This window comes from Melospiza georgiana, chromosome 1 (genome assembly GCF_028018845.1).
Source record: "Melospiza georgiana isolate bMelGeo1 chromosome 1, bMelGeo1.pri, whole genome shotgun sequence".
Classification (NCBI taxonomy): Eukaryota; Metazoa; Chordata; class Aves; order Passeriformes; family Passerellidae; genus Melospiza; species Melospiza georgiana.
In genome coordinates, this window is record NC_080430.1 from 154,571,918 (window position 1) to 154,598,250 (window position 26,333).

The 26,333-nt window shown below is 56.4% G+C and overlaps 1 protein-coding gene across 1 annotated transcript in view; it reads left to right on the forward strand.

Moving 5' to 3' along the window:
* Window positions 1-537: 537 nt before the first annotated feature.
* The window catches only part of EPPK1 (epiplakin 1), a 33,744-nt gene continuing 7,948 nt past the window's right edge, over window positions 538-26,333 (forward strand). Inside the window, exons 1-5 of the mRNA XM_058032234.1 lie at window positions 538-14,388; window positions 23,524-23,625; window positions 23,734-23,824; window positions 23,891-23,964; window positions 24,863-24,917. Coding sequence (XP_057888217.1) covers window positions 538-14,388; window positions 23,524-23,625; window positions 23,734-23,824; window positions 23,891-23,964; window positions 24,863-24,917 — 14,173 coding nt within the window. The remainder of the gene's footprint in view (window positions 14,389-23,523; window positions 23,626-23,733; window positions 23,825-23,890; window positions 23,965-24,862; window positions 24,918-26,333) is intronic.

The window sequence follows — 26,333 nt, forward strand, 5'->3', positions numbered from 1 at the left end:
ATTTGTCACAGACTTCTTTTATGAAAAATCATTTCCTTAGGATTTTTCTTCCTGAGAAGCTGAAAGGCCTCAGGAACAAAATGTAAACATTGATTATCTGCTGCTGTGGAATGTAACAAGAAGATCTTTGATTAGCCCATGTTGGGGTGTTTCTAATTAATGGCCAATCACAGTCAGCTGGCTCGGACTCTCTGTCCGAGCCACAAGCCTTTGTTATCATTCTTCTTTTTCTATTCTTAGCTGGCCTTCTGATGAAATCCTTCTATTCTTTTAGTATAGTTTTAATGTAATATATATCATAAAATAATAAATCAGCCTTCTGAAACACAGAGTCAGATCCTCATCACTTCCCTCCTCCTTAGACTGTAAACACAGTCACAGAAGTTGATTTCTCACCAAGCTTTCCTTCTCTCTGCAGAGTCCTGGGAGCTGTGGGAGGCGTGCACCAGCAGCAGGATGGAGAGCAAGCCAGCAGTGAATGGCCGGGCTGTCCCTGGTGAAGTTGTGTCAGGGACAAACCACTTGTGCCAGGACGTGATGCTGCGCAAGCAGCAAAAGGCAGCTGGCAGGGACGTGGGGCCGGATGCTCCTGGGGAGCCCTCAGAGACAGCTGGCAGCATTGCAGGCGTGTATGTAGAGGCTTCAAAGAGGATAATGAGCTTCTATGAGGCCACCAGAGAGCATCTGCTGAGCCTGGATTCAGCCCTGAGCCTCCTGGAGGCGCAGGCAGCCACAGGCTCCATCTCCGACCCGCTGAGGAGCCGCCGTGTGCCCGTGGCAGAGGCCGTGAGGACGGGGCTGGTGGGGCTGGAGCTGAAGGAGAGGCTGCTCTCGGCTGACAGAGCCGCTACCGGCTTCCTGGACCCCTACACAGAGGAGAAAATCTCGCTCTACCAGGCCATGCAGAAGGAGCTGGTGGGGAGGGAGCAGGGCATCCGCCTGCTCCAGGCCCAGGTGGCGACCGGAGGCGTCATCGACCCGGCCACCGGCGCCCGGCTCCCGGCCCATGTGGCCTGTGAGAGGGGGTACCTGGATGAGGAGATGAGCCAGCTCGCCTCTGGACCCGGCACTGAGGACAGCAGGGTGTTCCTTGACCCCAGCACCATGGAGAAGGTCACTTACTCGGAGCTGAGGAAGAGGTGCATTGTGGATCCGGCCTCAGGCTTCCTGCTCCTGCCACTGCAGATCACATTCCCGGGGATGGGAGGGAGGGTGAGCATCAGGGACCTGATGGACTCTGGCATCATCAGCCCCGACGTGTTCCGAGGCCTCGAGGAGGGAGGAATCTCTCCCCAGGAGGTGGCAGAGAATGAGATTGTTCAGCACTTCCTGAGTGGGACCAGGAGCGTGGCTGGGGTTGTCCTGCCTTCTGGGGAGCAGAAGAGCCTTTACCAGGCGCTCAGGGAGCATCTCCTGGTGCCTGGGGCTGCTCTCATGCTCCTGCAAGTCCAGGCCTCCACCGGCAGCCTGACAGACCCCCTGAAGAACAAGAACTACTCTGTGGACGAGGCTGTCAGGGTTGGTCTCATTGGCCCAGAGCTTTACGAGAAGCTGTCCTCAGCTGAGAAAGCCGTCACTGGGTACAGGGACCCATCCACCGGGGAAATGCTCTCCCTGTTCCAAGCCGTCAGGAAGGGCTTTGTTCCCAGAGACCATGGCCTCTGCCTCCTGGAGGCTCAGCTGGCCACGGGGGGTGTCATCGCCCCGGGCAGGCACCTGCGTGTCCCCATGGAGACAGCCCTGGAGTGGGGGTACCTGGACGAGGCCACCAGGCAGCTCCTGTCCAGCCCAAATGATGACACAAAGGGGTTCTTTGACCCCAGCTCCAAGGAGAAGCTGAGTTATGCAGAGCTGCTCCAGCGCTGTGTCACCGACCCCAGCACGGGGCTCCTGCTGCTGCCACTCCCTGGGGACAGCAGCGAAGGGTCCCAGGGCACACTCAGCTTCTTTGACCACAGGACCCAGACAGCTCTGGAAAACACACAGGTGCCTGTGTCTGTGGGGAAATTCAAGGGCAAGCCGGTGTCCCTATGGAAACTGCTCTTCTCTGACTACATCCAGGGCGAGCAAAGAGCTGCGCTGGCTCAGCAGTTCCTGGCAGGAGTGCTCTCCCTGCAAGGCTTGGGAGAGGCCATCAGAGCCACTGTTGAGGAAAATGCTGCCACTGCCAATGTCACCTTCAAGGGCCTGAGGGAGCAGGTGACAGCTGACCAGCTCCTGAGCTCAGAAATCATCAACAAAGACTTGTTCAAGAAACTCAAGGAGGGAGAAACGTCAGCCAAAGAGGTGGTGGGCATGGACACGGTCAGCAAGTACCTGCAGGGCACAGGCAGCATCGGGGGGCTGCTGCTCCCTGACTCCCAGGAGAAGATCAGCATCTACCAGGCGAAGCGCAAGGGGCTCCTCAGGCCAGGCACGTCTCTGATCCTCCTGGAGGCCCAGGCTGCCACGGGGTTCGTCATCGACCCCGCTGCCAACAAGAGGTACTCTGTGGACGAGGCTTTGCGAGCAAACGTCATCGGCCCGGACGTGTACGACAAGCTACTGTCTGCGGAGAAATCTGTCACTGGCTACCGAGATCCTTACTCGGGGGAAAAGATCTCCCTGTTCCAGGCCATGCAGAAGGAGCTGATCGTCAGGGACCACGGCATCCGCCTGCTGGAGGCCCAGATCGCCACTGGTGGCATCATCGACCCCGTCAACAGCCACCGCATCCCTGTGGAAGTGGCCTACAAGCGTGGCTACTTTGACAAGAAGATGAATTTAATCCTCTCCGACCCCAGCGATGACACCAAGGGTTTCTTTGACCCCAACACCCACGAGAACCTGACCTACCTGCAGCTGAAGGAGAAATGCATCACCGAGCCCTCCACAGGGCTCTGCCTCCTCCCTCTGAACAGCAAGAAGAGGCAGTTCGTGGACGAGGCCACCAGGCAGGTGTTCAGGAGCTCCTGGCTGCCCGTCAGGTTTGGGCGCCTGCGGGGGGAGAAGGTCTCAGTGTGGGACCTGCTGAACTCCGAGTACTTCAGCGAGGGGAGGCGCCGGGAGATTTTCAACCACTTCCAGCTGAGGAAGCTCAGCCTGGAGCAAATCCGGCTCATGCTGGAGGAGGAGATGAAGAAATGGGCCCCCATCAAGTTCCCAGCCATCAGAGGCAATGTCAGCGCTTACCACCTGATGGAAACCGGAGTCATCGACAGGGCCCTGTTTGAGCAGGTGCTGGAGGGCTCCGTCACCCCAGAACAAGTCCTGCACATGGACTCTGTCAGGAAGTACCTCTACGGCTCAGGCAGCATCGGGGGGATCGTGCTCCAGCCATCCAACCAGAGAATGAGCATTTATGAGGCCATGAAGCAGAACATCGTTGTTCCAGGAGTGGCCCTGCCCCTGCTGGAGGCCCAAGCTGCCACGGGCTTCATTATTGACCCCGTGAACAACCAGAAGCTCTGCGTGGATGAGGCCATCAAGGAGGGAGTCATTGGGCCAGATGTCCACGAGAAGCTGCAGCAGGCGGAAGGGGCCGTGACGGGCTATAAAGATCCTTTCACGGGCAAGAAGATCCCCCTTTTCCAGGCCATGAAGAAGGGCCTGATTGCGGACAAGCAGGCCATGCAGCTGATGGAGGTGCAGATGGCCACAGGAGGCATCATCGACCCAACGTGCGGCCACCACATCCCCCTGGAGTCGGCCCAGCAGCGAGGCTGCCTGGATGAGGACACCAGCAAGGCCCTCTCCAAGCCCAGCGATGACCACAGAGTGTTCTGCCTGCCGGACAGCAAAGAGAGCGTGACCTACGCCGAGCTGATCCAGCACTGCCACAAGGACGATGTCTCTGGCTTCCACTTGCTGCCTCTGGCACAGGCAGCTGCTCCTGCCTACACCGACGAGCAAATCCAACGGATCTTCAAGGAAACCATGGTGAAGGAGAAAGGAGTGTCCCTCTGGGAGCTCATGCACTCGGGGTATTTCACCAAGGAGCAGAGGAGCGACTTCGTGGAGAAGTTCCGGTCAGAGGAGCTGTCGCTGGAGCAGCTGGTGGCTCTGGTGCTCAGGCTGGTGGGGGAGATGGAGATGAAAGCCAGGACACAGATCTCCCTGGAAGGCCTGAGGGGCAGTGTCCCTGTGGTCTGGTTGCTGGACACGGGCATAATTTCCCAGAAGACATTTGAAGAACTGGCTCAGGGCGTAAGAACTCCCGAGGAAGTGGCTGAAATGGAGAGCGTAAAGAGGTACTTGAAGGGCACAGGCAGCATTGCTGGGGTCTTCATAGAGGCATCCAAACAGAAGATGAGCTTCTATGACGCCATGAAAAACAACCTCCTCCTCCCTGGTGCTGCTCTGAGGCTTCTCGAGGCTCAGGCAGCCACAGGGTACCTGACTGACCCTGCCACGAACCGGAGGCTCAGCGTGAGGGACGCCGTGAGAGCGGCCGTTGTTGGAGAGGAGCTGTCTGAGAAACTCCTTCAGGCTGAGAGGGCTGTGATGGGCTACACAGACCCCTACACCGGGGGCTCCATCTCCCTGTGCCAGGCGCTCAGGAAGGAGCTCATCCCCCTGGCAGAGGCCGTGCCCTTGCTGGAGGCCCAGCTGGCCACGGGAGGGGTGGTTGATCCCACCCACCACCTCCACCTGCCGCTCCAGGCTGCCTACAAGTACGGCTTCTATGACGAGGAGCTGAACCAAACCCTCTCTCAGCTGGATGACAGCACCAAGAGCTTTTTTGACCCAAACAACAAGGAGAACGTGACCTACCAGCAGCTGAAGGACCGGTGCATTCGCGATGCCGAGTCGGGTCTGTGGCTCCTCCCTCTGTCAGAAAACGCCATGTTCTGCGTGGATGAACAGACCATGAAGGTGCTGAAATCTGTGACTGTTTGTGTCAACGTGGGGCGGTTCAAAGGACAGACCGTGTCTGTCTGGGACCTCCTCAACTCTGAATACTTCTCAGACAGCCAGAGAAGAGAGCTGGTGCAAAAGTACAAGGATGAGAAGGCTGAGGTGCTGCAGGAAATCACCACAATTATCACCACAATCATCCAAGAGACTGAGGCACAGGGCAAGAAGTTTGCATTCAAGGGCCTCAGGAAAAGAGTTTCTGCCAGCGACCTCTTCCAGTCCCAGCTGATTGACAAAAAAACCCTCGACGAGCTCAGCCAGGGGAAGAAAACAGTCAAAGAAGTGACTGAAATGGAGTCTGTCCGCAGGTACCTGGAGGGCACTAATTTCATAGCAGGTGTCCTTATCCAGCCAAGCAATGAGAAGATGAGCATCTACCAGGCCATGTGGAAGGGCATCCTGAGGCCAGGGACCGCCCTGGTGCTACTGGAGGCACAGGCAGCCACTGGCTACATCATTGACCCTGAGAAAAACAAGAAGTTTTCAGTGGAGGAAGCATTGGAGGTGGGTCTGATTGGAGGGGAGATTTTTGAAAAGCTGCTCTGTGCGGAGAGAGCCGTGACGGGCTACACGGACCCCTACACCAAAGCCCCCATGTCCCTGTTTGAAGCCATGAACCAAGGGCTGATTGTGAAGAGCCACGGCATCCGCCTGCTGGAGGCCCAGATCGCCACCGGTGGCATCATCGACCCCGTGCACAGCCACCGTGTCCCTGTGGAGGTGGCCTACAAGCGTGGCTACTTCGACCAGGAGATGAACCAGATCCTCTCCGACCCCAGTGATGACACCAAGGGCTTCTTTGACCCCAACACCCACGAGAACCTGACCTACCTGCAGCTCCTGGAGAGATGTGTCCAAGACCCGGACACGGGGCTGTACATGCTGCAGGTTGTAAAGGAGGGAGGAAAGTATTTCTACATTGATGAGTCCACAAAGCAGGCTTTGCGCTCAAAGCCCCTTCAGGTGAAAGTTGGAAAGTTTAAGGACCAAACTGTTTCTGTCTGGGAAGTCCTCTGTTCTCACTACTTCTCAGAGCAGAAGAGGAAAGAGCTGGTGATGCAGTACAAAAGCAAAAACCTAGCGTTGGAAGAGCTGATATCCCTCATCTTAAAAATCATCGAGGACACAGAGCGAAGAGGAGAAGCCCTCAAGGTCAAAGGACTGCGGGGCGAGGTGTCGGTGTCAGAGTTGTTCAACTCCGAGATAATTGACAAGAAAACTCTGGATCAGCTGCAGGACGGGAGTCTCACCCTTGCCAGCCTCACAAAGAGGGACACCATCCAAAGGTACCTGGACGGCACTGGGTGCATCGCCGGGGTTCTCCTCCCGCTGAGGAAAGAGGTGATGAGCATCTACCAGGCGCTGAAAAAAGGACTCCTCACTGAGCAGTGTGCCCTGGGGCTGCTGGAGGCACAAGCGGCCACCGGCTTCCTGGTGGACCCCCGGAGCCACCAGAAGCTCTCTGTGGATGAAGCCGTGTCCTCTGGGCTGGTGGGCAGCGAGCTGCGTGAGCAGCTGCTGTCGGCAGAGAAAGCCGTGACGGGATACACGGACCCTCAAACAGGGAATAAAATATCTCTGTTCCAGGCTGTGAGGCAGAAGGTAATCGTCAGGGATCAGGGCATCCGCCTGCTGGAGGCCCAGATCGCCACTGGTGGCATCATTGACCCCTGGTATGGCCACCGCCTGCCCCTGGAGGTGGCCTACAAGCGTGGGCACCTGGATGAGGACATGTTCCTCCTGCTTTCAGACCCAGACCACGGCAGCAAAGGATTCATAGATCCCAACACTCACGAGAAGATCAGTTACAGCCAGCTCCTGCAGAGGTGTGCCAAAGACAGGGAGAGCGGCTTCTACCTGCTGCAGGTGCTAGAAAAGGAAGGTGACTATTTCTACATTGATGAGCAAACCAAAAATGCCCTGTTGTGCACCAAGGTCCAGGTGCCCGTGGGAAAATACAAGGGACAGGTGTTGTCGCTGTGGGAGCTCCTCTGCTCTGAGTACATCACAGAGGAGAAGAGAAAAGAGCTGGTGAAAAAGTACAAAGCAGAATCCCAGCACATTGTGCAAGGAATCATTGAGACAATACTGAAGATCATCAGGGAAAAAGAAGAGGACAGAAGCGATGTGTGGTTCCAGGGACTCCGACAGCAAATCACAGCATCAGAACTGCTCAGTGCACAAATAATTACAGAGGAAACAATAGAAAAACTCCAGAAAGGCAAAGAGACAGCTCAAGAAATAGCAAAAATGGAGAGTGTGAGGAGGTACCTTGAGGGAACTGGAAGCATCGCCGGCGTGCTGGTGCCCTCCAAGGCCGAGCCGGGTAAGATGGAGAAGATGAGCATCTATCAGGCCATGTGGAAGGGTATCCTGAGGCAGGGCACAGCGCTGGTGCTGCTGGAAGCACAGGCAGCCACAGGTTTCATTGTTGATCCAGTGAAGAACCAGAAGCTATCAGTGGATGAGGCCGTGTCCTCTGGGCTGGTGGGGAGTGAACTGAAGAACAAACTTCTAAGTGCCGAGAGAGCCGTGACGGGCTACACCCACCCCTACACAGGACAAAAGATGTCCTTGTTCCAGGCCATGAAACAGGATCTCATCGTCAGGGACCATGGCATCCGCCTGCTGGAGGCCCAGATCGCCACCGGCGGCATCATTGACCCCGTGCACAGCCACCGCCTGCCCGTGGAGGTGGCCTACAAGCGTGGCTACTTCGACCAGGAGATGAGCCAGATCCTCTCTGACCCTGGCGACGACACCAAGGGCTTCTTCGACCCCAACACCCACGAGAACCTGACCTACTTGCAGCTGCTGCGCCGCTGCGTGCCCGACCCAGAGACGGGGCTGCTGATGCTGCAGCTGATGGACAAGGGCTCCGTGCTCTACCAGCTGAGCGAGGATGCCCGCAGAGCCCTGCAGGCCGCCCGCACCACGCTGGCTGTGGGGCTCTTCCAGGGCCAGAGCGTCACCGTCTGGGAGCTCCTCTTCTCCCGCTACGTCCCCGAGCACCGGCGCCAGGAGCTCCTGCGTCAGTACAAGGCGGGGACAGTCACCATTGCACAGATGATCGACATCCTCGTGCAAATCATCACCAGAGCTGAGGCCCAGGGCCACGGTGAAAATGGAGTCCCAAAGGCCACAGAAAAGGAGATCCTGCCTGAACCTGTCCAGAACGGGAGTGCCTCAAAGTCCCAGAAGAAACAAGAACTAAAGAGAGAGCAGGAGCAGGAGGAGGAGCTGGAGCGGTCCCTCAAGTCCCACACGGTGGAGGTCTCGGCAGGCGGCTTCCACGGCAGGAAGGTGTCCCTGTGGGAGCTGCTCTTCTCCAAGTTTGTGTCCGAGGCCAAGCGCCAGGAGCTGCTGGGGCGGCTGCGGGCTGGGAGCCTGGCGCTGGCCGAGCTGGCCACGCTGCTCACCCTGCTGGTGGAGGAGGCGGCGCAGCGCGGCAGCAGCGTGAAATTCACGGGCCTCAGGAGGCAGGTGAGCGCCTCGGACCTGCTGGACTCGGGCATCATTGACACGGGCACGCTGGCCGAGCTGGTGCAGGGCGCCAGGACCGTGCAGGAGGTGACGCAGATGGCCTCGGTCAAGCGCTACCTGGATGGCACGGGCGTCATCGCCGGCGTGCTGGTGCCCTCCAAGGCTGACCTGAGCAAGATGGAGAAGATGAGCATCTACCAGGCCATGTGGAAGGGCATCCTGAGGCAGGGCACGGCGCTGGTGCTGCTGGAGGCCCAGGCGGCCACCGGCTTCCTGGTGGACCCAGTCAAGAACCAGAAGCTCTCAGTGGATGAGGCCGTGTCCTCTGGGCTGGTGGGCAGCGAGGTGCATGAGAAGCTGCTGTCTGCGGAGCGGGCCGTGACGGGCTACTCTGACCCCTACACGGGGGAAAAGATCTCCCTGTTCCAGGCCATGAAGAAGGAGCTGATTGTCAGGGACCACGGCATCCGCCTGCTGGAGGCCCAGATCGCCACTGGCGGCATCATCGACCCTGTGCACAGCCACCGCCTGCCCGTGGAGGTGGCCTACAAGCGTGGCTACTTTGACCAGGAGATGAACCAGATCCTGTCTGACCCTGACGACGACACCAAGGGCTTCTTTGACCCCAACACCCACGAGAACCTGACCTACTTGCAGCTGCTGCGCCGCTGCGTGCCCGACCCAGAGACGGGGCTGCTGATGCTGCAGCTGATGGACAAGGGCTCCGTGCTCTACCAGCTGAGCGAGGATGCCCGCAGAGCCCTGCAGGCCGCCCGCACCACGCTGGCTGTGGGGCTCTTCCAGGGCCAGAGCGTCACCGTCTGGGAGCTCCTCTTCTCCCGCTACGTCCCCGAGCACCGGCGCCAGGAGCTCCTGCGTCAGTACAAGGCGGGGACAGTCACCATTGCACAGATGATCGACATCCTCGTGCAAATCATCACCAGAGCTGAGGCCCAGGGCCACGGTGAAAATGGAGTCCCAAAGGCCACAGAAAAGGAGATCCTGCCTGAACCTGTCCAGAACGGGAGTGCCTCAAAGTCCCAGAAGAAACAAGAACTAAAGAGAGAGCAGGAGCAGGAGGAGGAGCTGGAGCGGTCCCTCAAGTCCCACACGGTGGAGGTCTCGGCAGGCGGCTTCCACGGCAGGAAGGTGTCCCTGTGGGAGCTGCTCTTCTCCAAGTTTGTGTCCGAGGCCAAGCGCCAGGAGCTGCTGGGGCGGCTGCGGGCTGGGAGCCTGGCGCTGGCCGAGCTGGCCACGCTGCTCACCCTGCTGGTGGAGGAGGCGGCGCAGCGCGGCAGCAGCGTGAAATTCACGGGCCTCAGGAGGCAGGTGAGCGCCTCGGACCTGCTGGACTCGGGCATCATTGACACGGGCACGCTGGCCGAGCTGGTGCAGGGCGCCAGGACCGTGCAGGAGGTGACGCAGATGGCCTCGGTCAAGCGCTACCTGGATGGCACGGGCGTCATCGCCGGCGTGCTGGTGCCCTCCAAGGCTGACCCGAGCAAGATGGAGAAGATGAGCATCTACCAGGCCATGTGGAAGGGCATCCTGAGGCAGGGCACGGCGCTGGTGCTGCTGGAGGCCCAGGCGGCCACCGGCTTCCTGGTGGACCCAGTCAAGAACCAGAAGCTCTCAGTGGATGAGGCCGTGTCCTCTGGGCTGGTGGGCAGCGAGGTGCATGAGAAGCTGCTGTCTGCGGAGCGGGCCGTGACGGGCTACTCTGACCCCTACACGGGGGAAAAGATCTCCCTGTTCCAGGCCATGAAGAAGGAGCTGATTGTCAGGGACCACGGCATCCGCCTGCTGGAGGCCCAGATCGCCACTGGCGGCATCATCGACCCTGTGCACAGCCACCGCCTGCCCGTGGAGGTGGCCTACAAGCGTGGCTACTTTGACCAGGAGATGAACCAGATCCTGTCTGACCCTGACGACGACACCAAGGGCTTCTTTGACCCCAACACCCACGAGAACCTGACCTACTTGCAGCTGCTGCGCCGCTGCGTGCCCGACCCGGAGACGGGGCTGCTGATGCTGCATCTGATGGACAAGGGCTCCGTGCTCTACCAGCTGAGCGAGGATGCCCGCAGAGCCCTGCAGGCCGCCCGCACCACGCTGGCTGTCGGGCTCTTCCAGGGCCAGAGCGTCACCGTCTGGGAGCTCCTCTTCTCCCGCTACGTCCCCGAGCACCGGCGCCAGGAGCTCCTGCGCCAGTACAAGGCGGGGACAGTCACCATTGCACAGATGATTGACATCCTCGTGCAAATCATCACCAGAGCTGAGGCCCAGGGCCACAGTGACAATGGAGTCCCCAAGGACACAGAAAAGGAGGTCCTGCCTGAACCTATCCAGAACGGCAGTGCCTCAAACTTCCAGAAGACACAGGAACTAAAGAGAGAGCAGGAACAGGAGCAGGAGCTGGAGCGGTCCTTAAAGTCCCACACGGTGGAGGTCTCAGCAGGTGGCTTCCACGGCAGGAAGGTGTCCCTGTGGGAGCTGCTCTTCTCCAAGTTTGTGTCCGAGGCCAAGCGCCAGGAGCTGCTGGGGCGGCTGCGGGCTGGGAGCCTGGCGCTGGCCGAGCTGGCCACGCTGCTCACCCTGCTGGTGGAGGAGGCGGCGCAGCATGGCAGCAGTGTGAAATTCACGGGCCTCAGGAGGCAGGTGAGCGCCTCGGACCTGCTGGACTCGGGCATCATCGACACGGGCACGCTGGCCGAGCTGGTGCAGGGCGCCAGGACCGTGCAGGAGGTGACGCAGATGGCCTCGGTCAAGCGCTACCTGGATGGCACAGGCGTCATCGCCGGCGTGCTGGTGCCCTCCAAGACTGACCCGAGCAAGATGGAGAAGATGAGCATCTACCAGGCCATGTGGAAGGGCATCCTGAGGCAGGGCACGGCGCTGGTGCTGCTGGAGGCCCAGGCGGCCACCGGCTTCCTGGTGGACCCAGTCAAGAACCAGAAGCTCTCAGTGGATGAGGCCGTGTCCTCTGGGCTGGTGGGCAGCGAGCTGCACGAGAAGCTGCTGTCTGCGGAGCAGGCCGTGACGGGCTACTCTGACCCCTACACGGGGGAAAAGATCTCCTTGTTCCAGGCCATGAAGAAGGAGCTGATTGTCAGGGACCACGGCATCCGCCTGCTGGAGGCCCAGATCGCCACCGGTGGCATCATCGACCCCGTGCACAGCCACCGTGTCCCTGTGGAGGTGGCCTACAAGCGTGGCTACTTCGACCAGGAGATGAGCCAGATCCTGTCTGACCCCGGCGACGACACCAAGGGCTTCTTCGACCCCAACACCCACGAGAACCTGACCTACCTGCAGCTGCTGCGCCGCTGCGTGCCCGACCCAGACACGGGGCTGCTGATGATGCAGCTGATGGACAAGGGCTCCGTGCTCTACCAGCTGAGCGACGATGCCCGCAGAGCCCTGCAGGCCGCCCGCACCACACTGGCTGTCGGGCTCTTCCAGGGCCAGAGCGTCACCGTCTGGGAGCTCCTCTTCTCCCGCTACATCCCCGAGCACCGGCGCCAGGAGCTCCTGCGCCAGTACAAGGCGGGGACAGTCACCATTGCACAGATGATCGACATCCTCGTGCAAATCATCACCAGGGCTGAGGGCCACAGTGAAAATGGAGTCCCAAAGGCCACAGAAAAGGAGATCCTGCCTGAACCCATCCAGAATGGCAGTGCCTCAAAGTCCCAGAAGGAAGAGAAACAGAAACAGGAGGAGGAGCTGGAGCGGTCCCTCAAGTCCCACACGGTGGAGGTCTCGGCAGGCGGCTTCCACGGCAGGAAGGTGTCCCTGTGGGAGCTGCTATTCTCCAAGTTTGTGTCCGAGGCCAAGCGCCAGGAGCTGCTGTGGCGGCTGCGGGCTGGGAGCCTGGCGCTGGCCGAGCTGGCCACGCTGCTCACCCTGCTGGTGGAGGAGGCGGCGCAGCGCGGCAGCAGTGTGAAATTCACGGGCCTCAGGAGGCAGGTGAGCGCCTCGGACCTGCTGGACTCGGGCATCATCGACACGGGCACACTGGCCGAGCTGGTGCAGGGCGCCAGGACCGTGCAGGAGGTGACGCAGATGGCCTCGGTCAAGCGCTACCTGGATGGCACGGGCGTCATCGCCGGCGTGCTGGTGCCCTCCAAGGCCGACCCGAGCAAGATGGAGAAGATGAGCATCTACCAGGCCATGTGGAAGGGCATCCTGAGGCAGGGCACGGCGCTGGTGCTGCTGGAGGCCCAGGCGGCCACCGGCTTCCTGGTGGACCCAGTCAAGAACCAGAAGCTCTCAGTGGATGAGGCCGTGTCCTCTGGGCTGGTGGGCAGCGAGGTGCATGAGAAGCTGCTGTCTGCGGAGCGGGCCGTGACGGGCTACTCTGACCCCTACACGGGGGAAAAGATCTCCCTGTTCCAGGCCATGAAGAAGGAGCTGATTGTCAGGGACCACGGCATCCGCCTGCTGGAGGCCCAGATCGCCACTGGCGGCATCATCGACCCTGTGCACAGCCACCGTGTCCCTGTGGAGGTGGCCTACAAGCGTGGCTACTTTGACCAGGAGATGAACCAGATCCTGTCTGACCCTGACGACGACACCAAGGGCTTCTTTGACCCCAACACCCACGAGAACCTGACCTACTTGCAGCTGCTGCGCCGCTGCGTGCCCGACCCAGACACGGGGCTGCTGATGATGCAGCTGATGGACAAGGGCTCCGTGCTCTACCAGCTGAGCGAGGATGCCCGCAGAGCCCTGCAGGCCGCCCGCACCACGCTGGCTGTGGGGCTCTTCCAGGGCCAGAGCGTCACCGTCTGGGAGCTCCTCTTCTCCCGCTACATCCCCGAGCACCGGCGCCAGGAGCTCCTGCGCCAGTACAAGGCGGGGACAGTCACCATTGATCAGATGATTGACATCCTCGTGCAAATCATCACCAGAGCTGAGGCCCAGGGCCACGGTGAAAATGGAGTCCCAAAGGCCACAGAAAAGGAGATCCTGCCTGAACCTGTCCAGAACGGGAGTGCCTCAAAGTCCCAGAAGAAACAAGAACTAAAGAGAGAGCAGGAGCAGGAGGAGGAGCTGGAGCGGTCCTTAAAGTCCCACACGGTGGAGGTCTCAGCAGGTGGCTTCCACGGCAGGAAGGTGTCCCTGTGGGAGCTGCTCTTCTCCAAGTTTGTGTCCGAGGCCAAGCGCCAGGAGCTGCTGGGGCGGCTGCGGGCTGGGAGCCTGGCGCTGGCCGAGCTGGCCACGCTGCTCACCCTGCTGGTGGAGGAGGCGGCGCAGCATGGCAGCAGTGTGAAATTCACGGGCCTCAGGAGGCAGGTGAGCGCCTCGGACCTGCTGGACTCGGGCATCATCGACACGGGCACGCTGGCCGAGCTGGTGCAGGGCGCCAGGACCGTGCAGGAGGTGACGCAGATGGCCTCGGTCAAGCGCTACCTGGATGGCACAGGCGTCATCGCCGGCGTGCTGGTGCCCTCCAAGACTGACCCGAGCAAGATGGAGAAGATGAGCATCTACCAGGCCATGTGGAAGGGCATCCTGAGGCAGGGCACGGCGCTGGTGCTGCTGGAGGCCCAGGCGGCCACCGGCTTCCTGGTGGACCCAGTCAAGAACCAGAAGCTCTCAGTGGATGAGGCCGTGTCCTCTGGGCTGGTGGGCAGCGAGCTGCACGAGAAGCTGCTGTCTGCGGAGCGGGCCGTGACGGGCTACTCTGACCCCTACACGGGGGAAAAGATCTCCTTGTTCCAGGCCATGAAGAAGGAGCTGATTGTCAGGGACCACGGCATCCGCCTGCTGGAGGCCCAGATCGCCACCGGCGGCATCATCGACCCTGTGCACAGCCACCGCCTGCCCGTGGAGGTGGCCTACAAGCGTGGCTACTTCGACCAGGAGATGAGCCAGATCCTGTCTGACCCCGGCGACGACACCAAGGGCTTCTTCGACCCCAACACCCACGAGAACCTGACCTACCTGCAGCTGCTGCACCGCTGCGTGCCCGACCCAGACACGGGGCTTTATTTCCTCAATATTGTTAGAAAATAATTGGAAAACCTTTTTATTTTTTTCCTTGTTTTAGCCTTGGGGAAGAATGTTGCTATTGTGTATAATTCTTTTGAGTCTGCTGTTTGTCTTTCTTTTTCTAAATATTTTTTTACCATTTATGATCCCAGTGAGGTAATTTCCTTCGTCGTCTCTTTTCTTTGCCATCACCCACCCACATCAGTTGCAGCTTTGAAGTGCCTCCCCTTGAGCAGTGTTGCTGCACTGCATTGTTCATCCTTCCTAGGTTGCCTTTGAGGAACAGAGGAGGCAGGCTAGGTTATCTCAGGACATTTTGGTGATGTGTGTCATCCTCATTTTCCTCACACAGGTTTAACTGCAGGTCTTTGTTCCATATGGGTGCTGCCGTGAGTGGTATTTTTATTCTCTGCCTCTCCTTTCCTGCATATGCCAGCTATTTTCCCCAGAAGCTTTGCAGGATTACATTCAGGTGCAAGTTTTCAAGCCAGGACAGCGTGCAGAGCAGATTCCTGCGTGGGCAGGATGCCAGGCTTGCATTGGGTGTCACTGGCGTGGGACACATCATGTGTTTGCTCTCCATGCCCCAGCCTGTCCTGCCTTTCCAGAGGTGTCTGGAGCACAAACCGCCTCAGCCCAGCGTGGTCTGCTCCCTCGCTGTGCTTTCCCTCCCTCTGTGAATCCTCCATGGGGATGGATCCTCACCAGAGCTGGAGTGGATCTGGCTGTGCTGTACTTTCTGTCTGTCCATCCATGGTGGAGCCTCCTTTCCCTCCTGCTCCTTTTGCCCTCCTGTGTCCTGAGCTGACTCAGCCACATGCCGGAGCACAGGAACAGCCCTGGAGCCACTCTCCCGTGCAGTTCAGGGATGAATAATTCTACTGCTGTTTAATGGGAGGAAACTTAGCCTGCTTAAATGTGCTGCCTTCGGGTGTTTGCCTTAATTAACCTGTTAATGTCCTGGAAAATGGACTTTTGGCCACAGGCTTGTGCAGCTGATACCTGAGAACAAAGGTAGAGGAGCTGTGGGGCCCAGAGAATTGCAGGGGCTCAGAAAATGAGGCAATAAATTAATGGGAGAGAAGTCACAGAACCATGGAATGGTATGGGTGGGAAGGGGTCTCCTAGTGCCACCCCCTGCCATGGGCAGGGATACTTTCCACTGTCCCAGGCTGCTCCCAGCCCTGTCCAACCTGGCCTTGGGCACTGCCAGGGATCCAGGGGCAGCTGCAGCTGCTCTGGGCACCCTGTGCCAGGGCCTCACACCCTCACAGGGGACAATTCCTTCCAATAGCTAACACACATCTACGTTCTTCCAATTTGAAGCCATTCCCTGATGCTGTTCAGCCAGGGATGGAAAGAAAGGCTTCAGGCTTCAGGTAGATCAGAAGGCTCAAGAAAAATCTTTGTTAGCAAGAAGCAGTGAGTTTAATACACTCACTCACTCACTAAGTGGGACTGGATTGGTGTCAAAGTAGAAAAATTCTCACCTTATTGGTGACAATGAACAGCACACTGTGAGGAACCATAACCATAAACAATAGTTACAGAAAGAGAGATAATAATTGTTTGAATTCTTTCATCTAAGATTCCCAGGCTCAGCCTAGGAGAAATGGTTTCTCTTCTTTTTTTGACTGAACTGAGAATCTCCACAATTCCCCCTTGTCCTGGCACCCCAGGCCTTCATCCCTCTCCAGCTGCCTTATAGCCCCCCTTTAGCTGCTGGAAACCCACGATAACATCTCCCAGGAGTTTTCTCATCCTGGAAATCCAATTCTCCCTTCCAGGGAGGCAAACAGGAAGAGGGAGTGCTGAGTCCCTGGGGTGTGTCTGTAACGTCCCACTGTGCTGGTGCCAGCGTGGTGTCCCCACAGCTGCTGCACTGGGACACAGTTTGGGACAAGGACAGGGCCAGCACAATGTCCCCATGGCTGCTGCACTGGGACATGGTTTGGGACACTCTGAAGGGCAATGCCATCATGGTGTCCCCACGGCTGCTGCACTGGGACACGGTTTGGGACAGTCTCAATGGCAGGGCCAGCACGGTGTCCCCATGGCTGCTGCACTGACTTGTGGTTCCTGGGAAAAAGGGATGGGCCAGGCTTTTCCTGGTACTCAGGGCACCTGGCCTGTGGCATGGTGTGGGAGGGAGAGAATCTGAGGGGGCTGGGGTGGTGCCAGGGCTGCAGGGATGGTGCCAGGGTCACTGTGGCTGCTGCACTGGGACACGGTTTAGGACACTCTCAGGGTAGGGCCAGCATGGTGTTCCCATGGCTGCTGCACCATCCCTGCAGCCCTGGCACCACCCAAATGACCCTGGCACCATCCCTGCCGCTCTGCCACCACCTCAGTGACCCTGGCACCATCTCTGCAGCTCTGGTGGCACCACAGTGACCCTGGCACTACCCCAGTGACCCTGGCACCCTCCCTGCAGGCCTGGTGCCACCACAGTGGCCCTGGCACCATCTCTGCAGCTCTGGCACCACCACAGTGACCCTGGCACTACCACAGTGACCCTGGCACCATCTCTGCAGCTCTGGTGGCACCACAGTGACCCTGGCACTACCCCAGTGACCCTGGCACCCTCCCTGCAGGCCTGGTGCTGCCCCAGTGACCCTGGCACCATTCCTGCAGCCCTGGCACCATCCCTGCAGCCCTGGCACCATCCCAGTGTCCCTGGCACCATCTCTGCAGCTCTGGCACCACCACAGTGACCCTGGGACCTCCCCAGTGACCCTGGCACCATCCCTGCATCCCTGGCACCACCCCAGCCCCCCCCAGATTCTTTCCCTCCCGGGCCCTGCCACAGGCCAGGTGTCCTGAGCACCAGGAAAAGCCTGGCCCATCCCTTTTTCCCAGGAACCACGAGTCAGGCACAGGATACCTGATAACACCTTTCCCACAGAGATCAGGGTTGTGCAATCTCTCCCAGCCGCAATAAAGAGCATTTTTGTCCGAGCCCGTGTCTGCCCGTGCCCGTCCCCTGGGCGCGGGGATGGGCCGACTCCAAGTGGCTCTTCAAAGGGAACTTTGTTATTTTTGTTATTCTTTCCTGAGCAAGGCGCCGGTGCGGGCGGGAGGGGAGAGGCGGAGCAGGGGCGGCGGCCGCCGGTACCTGCCGGGCAGGTGACATCAGTGCCTCGGTACCTGCCGAGCAGGGGACAGAAATGCCACCGGTACCTGCCCGGCAGGTGACAGAAACACCGCCACTACCTGCCCAGCAGGGGACACAAACACCACCGGTACCTGCCCTGCAGGAGACAGGAACACCGCCGGTACCTGCCCGGCAGGTGACAGAAACACCGCCACTACCTGCCCATCAGGGGACACAAACACCACCGGTACCTGCCCGGCAGGTGACAGAAACACCGCCACTACCTGCCCAGCAGGGGACACAAACACCACCGGTACCTGCCCATCAGGGGACACAAACACCACCGGTACCTGCCCTGCAGGTGACAGCAGTGCCCTGGTTCTCGGGAGTTTAGCTGTTAATCGCAGCCCCGAGATTTTTGAAAAGTCTCTGTTTCGGGTGAAAAGTCTCTGTTTAGGCCCACACGTTCACAGAACGAGTCAGAGTTCTTCAGTTCTCAGTCTCAGAGTTGTTTATTGTATGTTAGCTATAAAATTTTTCTCCTGTCCAGCTGAGGTCCGCTCAACAGGACAGACAGAGGCACTCTGCCTGCCTCCAGGGCAGTGTTATCTCTTTATACCACAAACTACATGTACAATGTTTACAATTACTTTCCAATACCTATCACCTATGTTAGACAGTGAATTTCTATTCTAAACCACTCCCAAAGTGCCAACATTGCAGCAGAAGATGGAGGTAGAGAAGAAGAAGAAAGGCTGGACATGGCCAAATCCCTCCATCTTGTCCCCAAACCTCCCATTCTAAAAACACCAAAACCTACTTATTCACCTAGTGATAATTTTATAATTACACTATTTAAACTTCTTTCAGGTCTTCATACAAAGCTGGCAATTTGCTCCACGGGTCATAATCAAACCCACAGGTGTTCTGGGCTGTGTGCCAGGGTCTCCAAGACCCCCGGGAGGGGTCCCAGCAACTCTGGACACCCAGAGGGATGTGCTGAGTTCCAACACCTGGTACCTGCCGAGCAGGTGACACAAACACCGCCAGTACCTGCCCGGCAGGGGACAGCAGTGACACCGGTACCTGCCGAGCAGGTGACAAAAACACCGCCGGTACCTGCCCGGCAGGTGACAGCAGCGCCCTGGTACCTGCTTGGCAGGGGACAGCAGTGACACCGGTACCTGCCCAGCAGGTGACAGAAACAAACACCGCCGGTACCTGCCCGGCAGGTGACAGCAGCGCCGCCCGGGGTCCGGCCGAGGGCCAAACCCCGCCTAAGATAAAACCCTGTAACCCTGCCCAGGGTCTCGCCCTGCCGAGGGACCATTCCCCTCGGGTCCAGACCCCCATTATCTACTTTTCTTTCTTTCTTGCTTGCTTTCTTGCTTTCTCACTCCCTCGCTTTCCTTATCACTCTCTCACTCCCTCACTTTCTTTCTCCATTTCTTTTCTTTCTTTCTTTCTTTCTTTCTTTCTTTCTTTCTTTCTTTCTTTCTTTCTTTCTTTCTTTCTTTCTTTCTTTCTTTCTTTCTTTCTTTCTTTCTTTCTTTCTTTCTTTCTTTCTTTCTTTCTTTCTTTTTCTTTCTTTCTTTCTTTCTTTTTCTTTCTTTCTTTCTCTCTTTCTTTCTTTCTTTCTCTCTTTCTTTCTTTCTTTTTCTTTCTTTCTTTCTTTCTTTCTCTCTTTCTTTCTTTCTTTCTTTCTTTCTTTCTTTCTCTCTTTCTTTCTTTCTTTCTTTCTTTCTTTCTTTCTCTCTTTCTTTCCTTCCTTCCTTCCTTCCTTCCTTCCTTCCTTCCTTCCTTCCTTCCTTCCTTCCTTCCTTCCTTCCTTCCTTCCTTCCTTCCTTCCTTCCTTCCTTCCTTCCTTCCTTCCTTCCTTCCTTCCTTCCTTCCTTCCTTCCTTCCTTCCTTTCCTTTCCTTTCCTTTCCTTTCCTTTCCTTTCCTTTCCTTTCCTTTCCTTTCCTTTCCTTTCCTTTCCTTTCCTTTCCTTTCCTTTCCTTTCCTTTCCTTTCCTTTCCTTTCCTTTCCTTTCCTTTCCTTTCCTTTCCTTTCCTTTCCTTTCCTTTCCTTTCCTTTCCTTTCCTTTCCTTTCCTTTCCTTTCCTTTCTTTCCTTTTCTTCCTTTCCTTCTTTCTTTTCTCCTTATATATTTTCTTATGCAATATAGACTTCTTTATTTTTATAGACAATAACAAAGACAGTCACATCCTTCCTTTGCACTTAAATTTAATTTTATTTTAAGGAATTAAAACAATCGCATTGGTTTAAAACCACCCTGTTCATATACCCAGGGGTCATTCACTGTCGTTTCGCTCTGGCACACCCCGAGGGTGGATTAACCAGAGCTCTGCCATGCTCTGCCTGTGCTCAGGTATTTCCAGGGGCAGGGGGTGCCACCCCCAGGGCAGGCAGGGCTCTGTGCATCCCCCTCCTCAGGAAAATGCCTCAGCAGCCACAGGGGCTCAGGGACCTGTGCTCCAGTGATGCCTTGTGAAGGCTGGCCTAGAACAGAAACCAGACACAGCTGAATAATAAAGCTGGGATTTATTAAGAGGTCTCAGTGGATCCATCTTGGGCAAAGCTGAAGAATAAAGCTGGGATTTTTTTAAGGGGCCACAATGGATCCACCTTGGGCAGCACAACCCAAAATGGCCACAAAAATGGACAACAGCTCATGGGGTCTCACATTTTATAAGTTCTGCTCCATTAGCATATTGGAGCTATTTGTCCAATTACAGCTTTAGCACATGCAGTCCCATCCATCTTGTTTTTCTCTCTCCAGCCCATGTTGTTTGTGCTCTTGGGGTGTCACAGACATCTTTTCATTAAAATCCTTTCTTAGGATTTTTTCCTGCTGAAGCTGAGAAGTTTCAGCAACAAAGTGTAAACAATGGTTATCTGCTGCTGTGGAATGCAACAGGTGGATCCGTGATTGGTCTCCTGTGGATGTTTGGATTTACTGACCACTCATGGCAGAGCTGCATCTTGCTCTCTGCTGAGAGACAGATCTTTGTTATTCATTGCTTTTCTATTCTATTCTTAGCTTAGCTAGCCTTCTGAGAACTTTTCCTTTCAATTCCTTTTAGTATAGTCATAATGTAGAATATATATCATAAAATAATAAATCAAGCCTTCTGAACATGACGTCAACATTCTCGGCTCTCTCTCACCCTGAAAACCCTTGTGACCACTGTCACACCTGGGGCTGAGATTTGGATCCAAAATGGCTACAAAAATGGACAACAGCACCTGGGGTCTCACACTTTCATAAGTTTTGGTCCATTTGCATATTGGAGCTATTTGTCCAATTACAGCTTTAGCCCATGAAGTCCCATCCTTCTTGTTTTTCTCTCTCCAGCCCACGGTGTTTGTGCTCTTGGACCTGAAATTTGGGTCATTTGCCCTTGGTCCCCAGCTAGAGCAGGAGTTGTTTTTCTCCCTACTCTGGGCAGAGAGCTCACCATCTACTAATATGAAGCCCAGACCCAGAGAAAAGCAGCACAGAATGTGAAAAACAGAAAAGCCAAAACCTGAGGCATCCCCAGCCCCAGCTGGAAGGGATTCGGTGGCAGTGTCAGCACCTGAGCTCCACCCCTGGAGGTTTCCCAAATCAATCACTGCAGGAAAACCCTCCCCAGACGCCCCAGTGCTGAACCATCCCTGGGAAAGGCATCTCCCAGCCTCTGATGTGGCTCCGATGTGCTCCAGCCACGACTCCCACACCTTCCGGCAGGTGAGGCCGCAGGGCTGGCACTGCCCGGGCCCAGGTGTGTCTGTGCCAGGCTCCCGGGCAGCTGCAGGTGAGCCAGGGAGCCCGGGGGCATCCCAGGGGTGAAAAACGCGAATTTTATTATTGGCTTTTGGGAAATATTAAAAACAATGTTATATGTGTTATGTTAGAAAGTGATGCTGTGTTAATTTTCTTAAGTAGTGTGTTGAATACGGTTTTAGGTTATGACATGATGTTAAAATAGAAACTGCGCTGTGTAAGATACATTTTTGAAAGAGAAGGACTCGCACCAGAGAGCAGCCACAGGACATCTAAATCTTTCAGAGAAAAGAATTTATTGCTCCATCATCAGAACGAACGAACGAACGAACGAACTTCTTCCTGCCTCACTCAGGCCTGAAGAGCTGTCAGGATTCAGAGGAAGCAGCTGACACTGCGCAGACAGAATCCTGTGTTTGAATGGAATTTATGCATCATGGATGAGGTGTATGAATATGCAACAGGCTGTTGCTTTTAAGGGTTAGTCCTCTGTTAACGTGGGTCCTTTTTTGGGCTTATTTTGCCCAGAAAGATGTACCCAGACTGTCCCTAACTCTTTGTTTTTATTGTCTCATATAATCCTAAATCCTAATGGTCCAAATTATTATTACTTTAATTATATTACTATTTTTATAACCATTTTATTACTATTAAACTTTTGAAATTCTAAAAACAAGTGATTGGCGTTTTTCACCCCAGGGCTCTGTGCCCCTCTCTGTGCCCTCTACCAGAAATATCCCAATATTCCCAAATCCCCAAATATATTCCCAATATCCCAATGTAATCCAAAAGTGTGAAATAGATTATAGAGAGCAGTGTAGGTTTATCACTTGCTGAGAAATTGAGGTTTTGGGATTTTTAGTGTGCTGAGGATGGAAGCAAATGGAGGGCACAGGGTGTCGTCCTGGGTTTCTTCCTCATGGGTTTTGGGTGATATTTTGTAATTGGGCAGAAAAGCCCGCATTGTGGGCTCTGCGGGATCAGTTATTGGGTTGAAAGGGAAATAATCCAGGTGTCAGTTCTTAATTGGATAGTTTAGTCTTAAAAGACCTTGTACCAAGAGATTGTTGGCCATTTTGTGCCTTCTAATGACAGGCTGCTGAAATCATGGTTGTGAGACCGTTTTACTGGTAAGAAATAATAAACACCTGAGTCTGAACATGGATTACTGTCTCAGGTGCCTTCAATCCAGCCCCAGAGAAACCCACAACTGGGACCCCCACAACTGCGACCCCCACAGCTGGTGCCCCATGTGAGGAACCTCAGGCGTCCAAGCCCCATCCAGCCTGGCCTTGGTCACTTCCAGGGACGGGGCAGCCACAGGTGGTTCAGGCAATTTCTGCCAGGGCCTGCCCACCCTCACAGGGAAGGATTTTTTCCCAATATCTCCTCTAAATAAATCCCCTTTTTCAGTTAAAAACTGCCCCGCCCCTTGTCATGTCGCTCTCTGCCCATGACAAGAGAAACGCAATTAGTGAAGTTCCAGTTATGCTGCAATTATGGCTACAAAAGATTTAAGAAGCCTTGTTGTTTTCTGACCTAGAGCTGCTGTTTTTTAATTAATACAAAAGATATATCCCTTCTATTTACCTATCTTCTTTTTATTAAAAAATATGTAGTGGAAATAGTTTTTCCTAGCTCAGAGTAAAAACTGTTGGCAAATATTTCACCTAGAACTCAGTTGCGTCAAATTTACATATGAAGATCAAACAATTTAAATTTTATTTAGCAGAAAAATCCAAATAAATTCTTTTATTAAAATGGATACAAAAAGCTATATCACTTCTGTTTACATTTCTTCTCTTGATTGTAAAAATATGTAGTTGGAAATAGTTCTTCCTAGCTCAGAGTAAAAAGGGTTGGCAAATATTTCACCTAGAACTCAGTTATGTCATTTATATATGAAGATCTAACAATTTAAATTTTATTTATCAGAAAAACCCAAATAAGTTATTTCATGAAAATGCTTCATCTTCTTCTGAGTGAAACATTTAAAATTTTGCCCAGAAACATGCTCATTCTTAACATTTTCCTGACGATCTAACAACTTAAATTTTATTTAGCGGAAAAACCCAAATAAGAAAAATACTTCAGCTCCTTCTGAGCAAAACATTTAAAATTTTGCTCAGAAACATTTTCCTGAGAGAATTTCCTGAGCTGGGAGCAGATGTCAGCCTGGGAAGGGCTCCAGAGTGGGGAGCAAAGCCTCAGGAGTGGGTCCTGGAGCCACCTCCCGCCAGGACAGGACAGGACAGGGTACCTGGGCTAGGTGCGCTCACCACAGGGTCCCGGAGTCATCATGCCCCAGGACAGGACAGGGTACCTGGGCCAGGTGTGCTCCCCGCACGGTCCTGGAATCACCTTCCCCCACCCAGGACAGCACAGGGTACCTGGGCCAGGTGCATCCTGGAGCCACCTCCCCATGGGGACAGCACAGGGTACCTGGGCCAGGTGTGCTCCCCGCCGGGTCCTGGAGTCACCTTCCCCCACCCAGGACAGCACAGGGTACCTGGACCAGGTGCATCCTGGAGCCATCACCACCCACTACAACACAGGGTACCTGGGCCAGGTGCGCTCCCTGCCAGGTCCTGGCGTTACCTTCCCCCACCCAGGACAGCACAGGGTACCTGGGCCAGGTGCCCTCCCCGCAGGGTCCCGGAGCCACCACCCCCTCAGGACAGGGTACCTGGGCCAGGTGCGCTCCCCGCAGCCGAGCCCCCTCCCGGTGAGTCACAGGGAGAAGCTCTCGGGAGCCGCTCAGCCGGTCTGGGGAGCGCCCACGCCGGCAGGAATGCGCTCCGGAGCAGGACAGACGGATAGGCAGGGTCGGGGCACGCAGCCCCTCCTGCCACCGGAGCAGGACAGACGGACAAGCAGGGCCAGCACACGCAGCCCCTCCTGCCACCGAGGCAGGCACCGAGCCATGAGCCATGCAGGACACGGGCACACCTGGGTGAGGGCAGCTTTCCATGTGTCACCTGTGTCCCCCGGGGCAGGCACCGAGCCACGCGGGACACGGGCGCACCTGGGTGTGAGCGGCTTTCCGTGTGTCACCTGTGTCCCCACGCACGGGGAGCCACCCATGACTCACACATACATTGTCCTGTGTGTCCAGGCTCACGGGACAGTCACAGGAGAGTCACCTGCATGGGGAGTCACTGCAGGGACCTGCGCAAGGTCACACAGTGACACACAGGGTCACACGGTCACACATAAGGTCACACTGTCACAGCAGGGACCTGCCACCATGGCCACAGTCACACACAGGGTCACACAGGACCCTATTCCAGGTGCGTGGAATCACACAGGAGCCCACAGGGGCAGTCACACGTAGCGAGGCACAGACACCTGTTGTTGAGGTTGACAGGACGTTTGCTTTATGTTTACAGCTAATGATTGGAGAGAAGGTGATCCTCCAAAGCGCAATGCTACTCCCCAATATTTTGCATACAGAAATTTAAGTTTTTGGTGTAATTACTCAAACAGCTGGGATGTGCTTTCCCGAGGCTGACCACAACAATTGCCAAAGGGATAATGGCTCATTTGTGGAGACAGGGTTTGTCAGGACATTCCATCACACCCTGAAGATGGCCCGTGTGGCGTGGGAACGCTCACTGTGACAGCGCCTGCTGCTAAAGCAGGCATTAGAAGAGCTGGGGGGCTCCGTGGCCAGTCCAGGTCAGTTTTCCAGCTCTGCTCCCTTGTGCCAGCCCAGGGCAGGGCCACCCAGCACGGGGCAGGGCTCCCTGCCGTCCCCAGGGGCAGGGAAGGGCAGGATTTAAATCGGGCACCTGCGCCTCCGCTCACCTGGCTGGGAGCCGGCGGGAGGAGGAGGAGGAGGAGGAGGATCAGGATCAGGATCAGGATCATCATCATCGGAGCCTGCCGGCGATCCAGCTGCTCTGGATTCACGGCCAGGAGGTAGGACAGAGGACGGAGCCCACCTGGAGTCACCGAGGCCACCACAGGGGACCTGCACGGGGAGCGGGGACCTCGCCCCGGTCCCAAACTCCGGGCAGAGCTGCTGAAACTCCCGGGATCGGTGAGCGGGAGATCTCCGGGCAGAAACTGGTCCTTTTTGGGAAGGGACAAAGCGACCGAGTGGCACCAGGGCTGGCGGGAGCTGCTGCTCTGCGTGACGCGTTTTGTGTCGCCGGTGCTTCAGCAGAGCTGGGATGCGGGAGGGAAACAGAGGGAGCTGCGGGACCAACCCGGGACTGCGGCTGGAACGGTGGAGATCGCTGGGATCCAGGGCTGGAGCAGTGGGAATCACTGGAGCAATGGGAATCACTGGAATCCGGGGCTGGAGCAATGGGAATCACTGGAGCAATGGGAATCACTGGGATCCAGGGCTGGAGCAATGGGAATCACTGGGATCCAGGGCTGGAGCAGTGGGGCTTGGCCAGGAGCCTGAAGAGAAGGCAGTGGGCAGGAGCTGGGCTGTACTGGGGGCTCTGGTGTGATTTCTGTCCCCGTGTCAGTGCTGTACTGGGGGCACTGGTGTGATTTCCCTCCTCAGTGGTGTACTGGGGGTACTGGTGTGATTTCTGTCCCCAGGATGGGCTGTACTGGGAGCACTGGTGTGATTTCTGTCCCCAGGATGGGCTGTACTGGGGGCACTGGTGTGATTTCCCTCCTCAGTGGTGTACTGGGGGTACTGGTGTGATTTCTGTCCCCGGGGCAGTTATAGGCTGGGGACCCCCTTGTTTTGGGGCCACCCCGGCTGGCCCCGGCTACAAAACCGCTCCCACCGGAGCCTCCTGGCCGAGCCAGCCCCGGGAGCTGCGAGTGCAGCCCAGCCCCGGCCCCGGAGGCTGATTAGAGAGCTGCTAATGAGAGCTGCTAATGACAGGCTGCGGCTGGGAAACGGGCTGGCGGTGCAGGGTGTTCACACGACAGCCGTGTCCTACAAAGGTGTCACTGGATCCAGGGGGAATCGCTGGGATCCAGGGCTGGAGCAGTAGGAATCACTGGGATCCAGGGTTCAGAGCAGTTGGAATCGCTGGAGCAGTGGGAATCACTGGATCCAGGGTATGGAGCAGTGGGAATCGCTGGATCCAGGGTGGGAGCAGTGGGAATCACTGGATCCAGGGC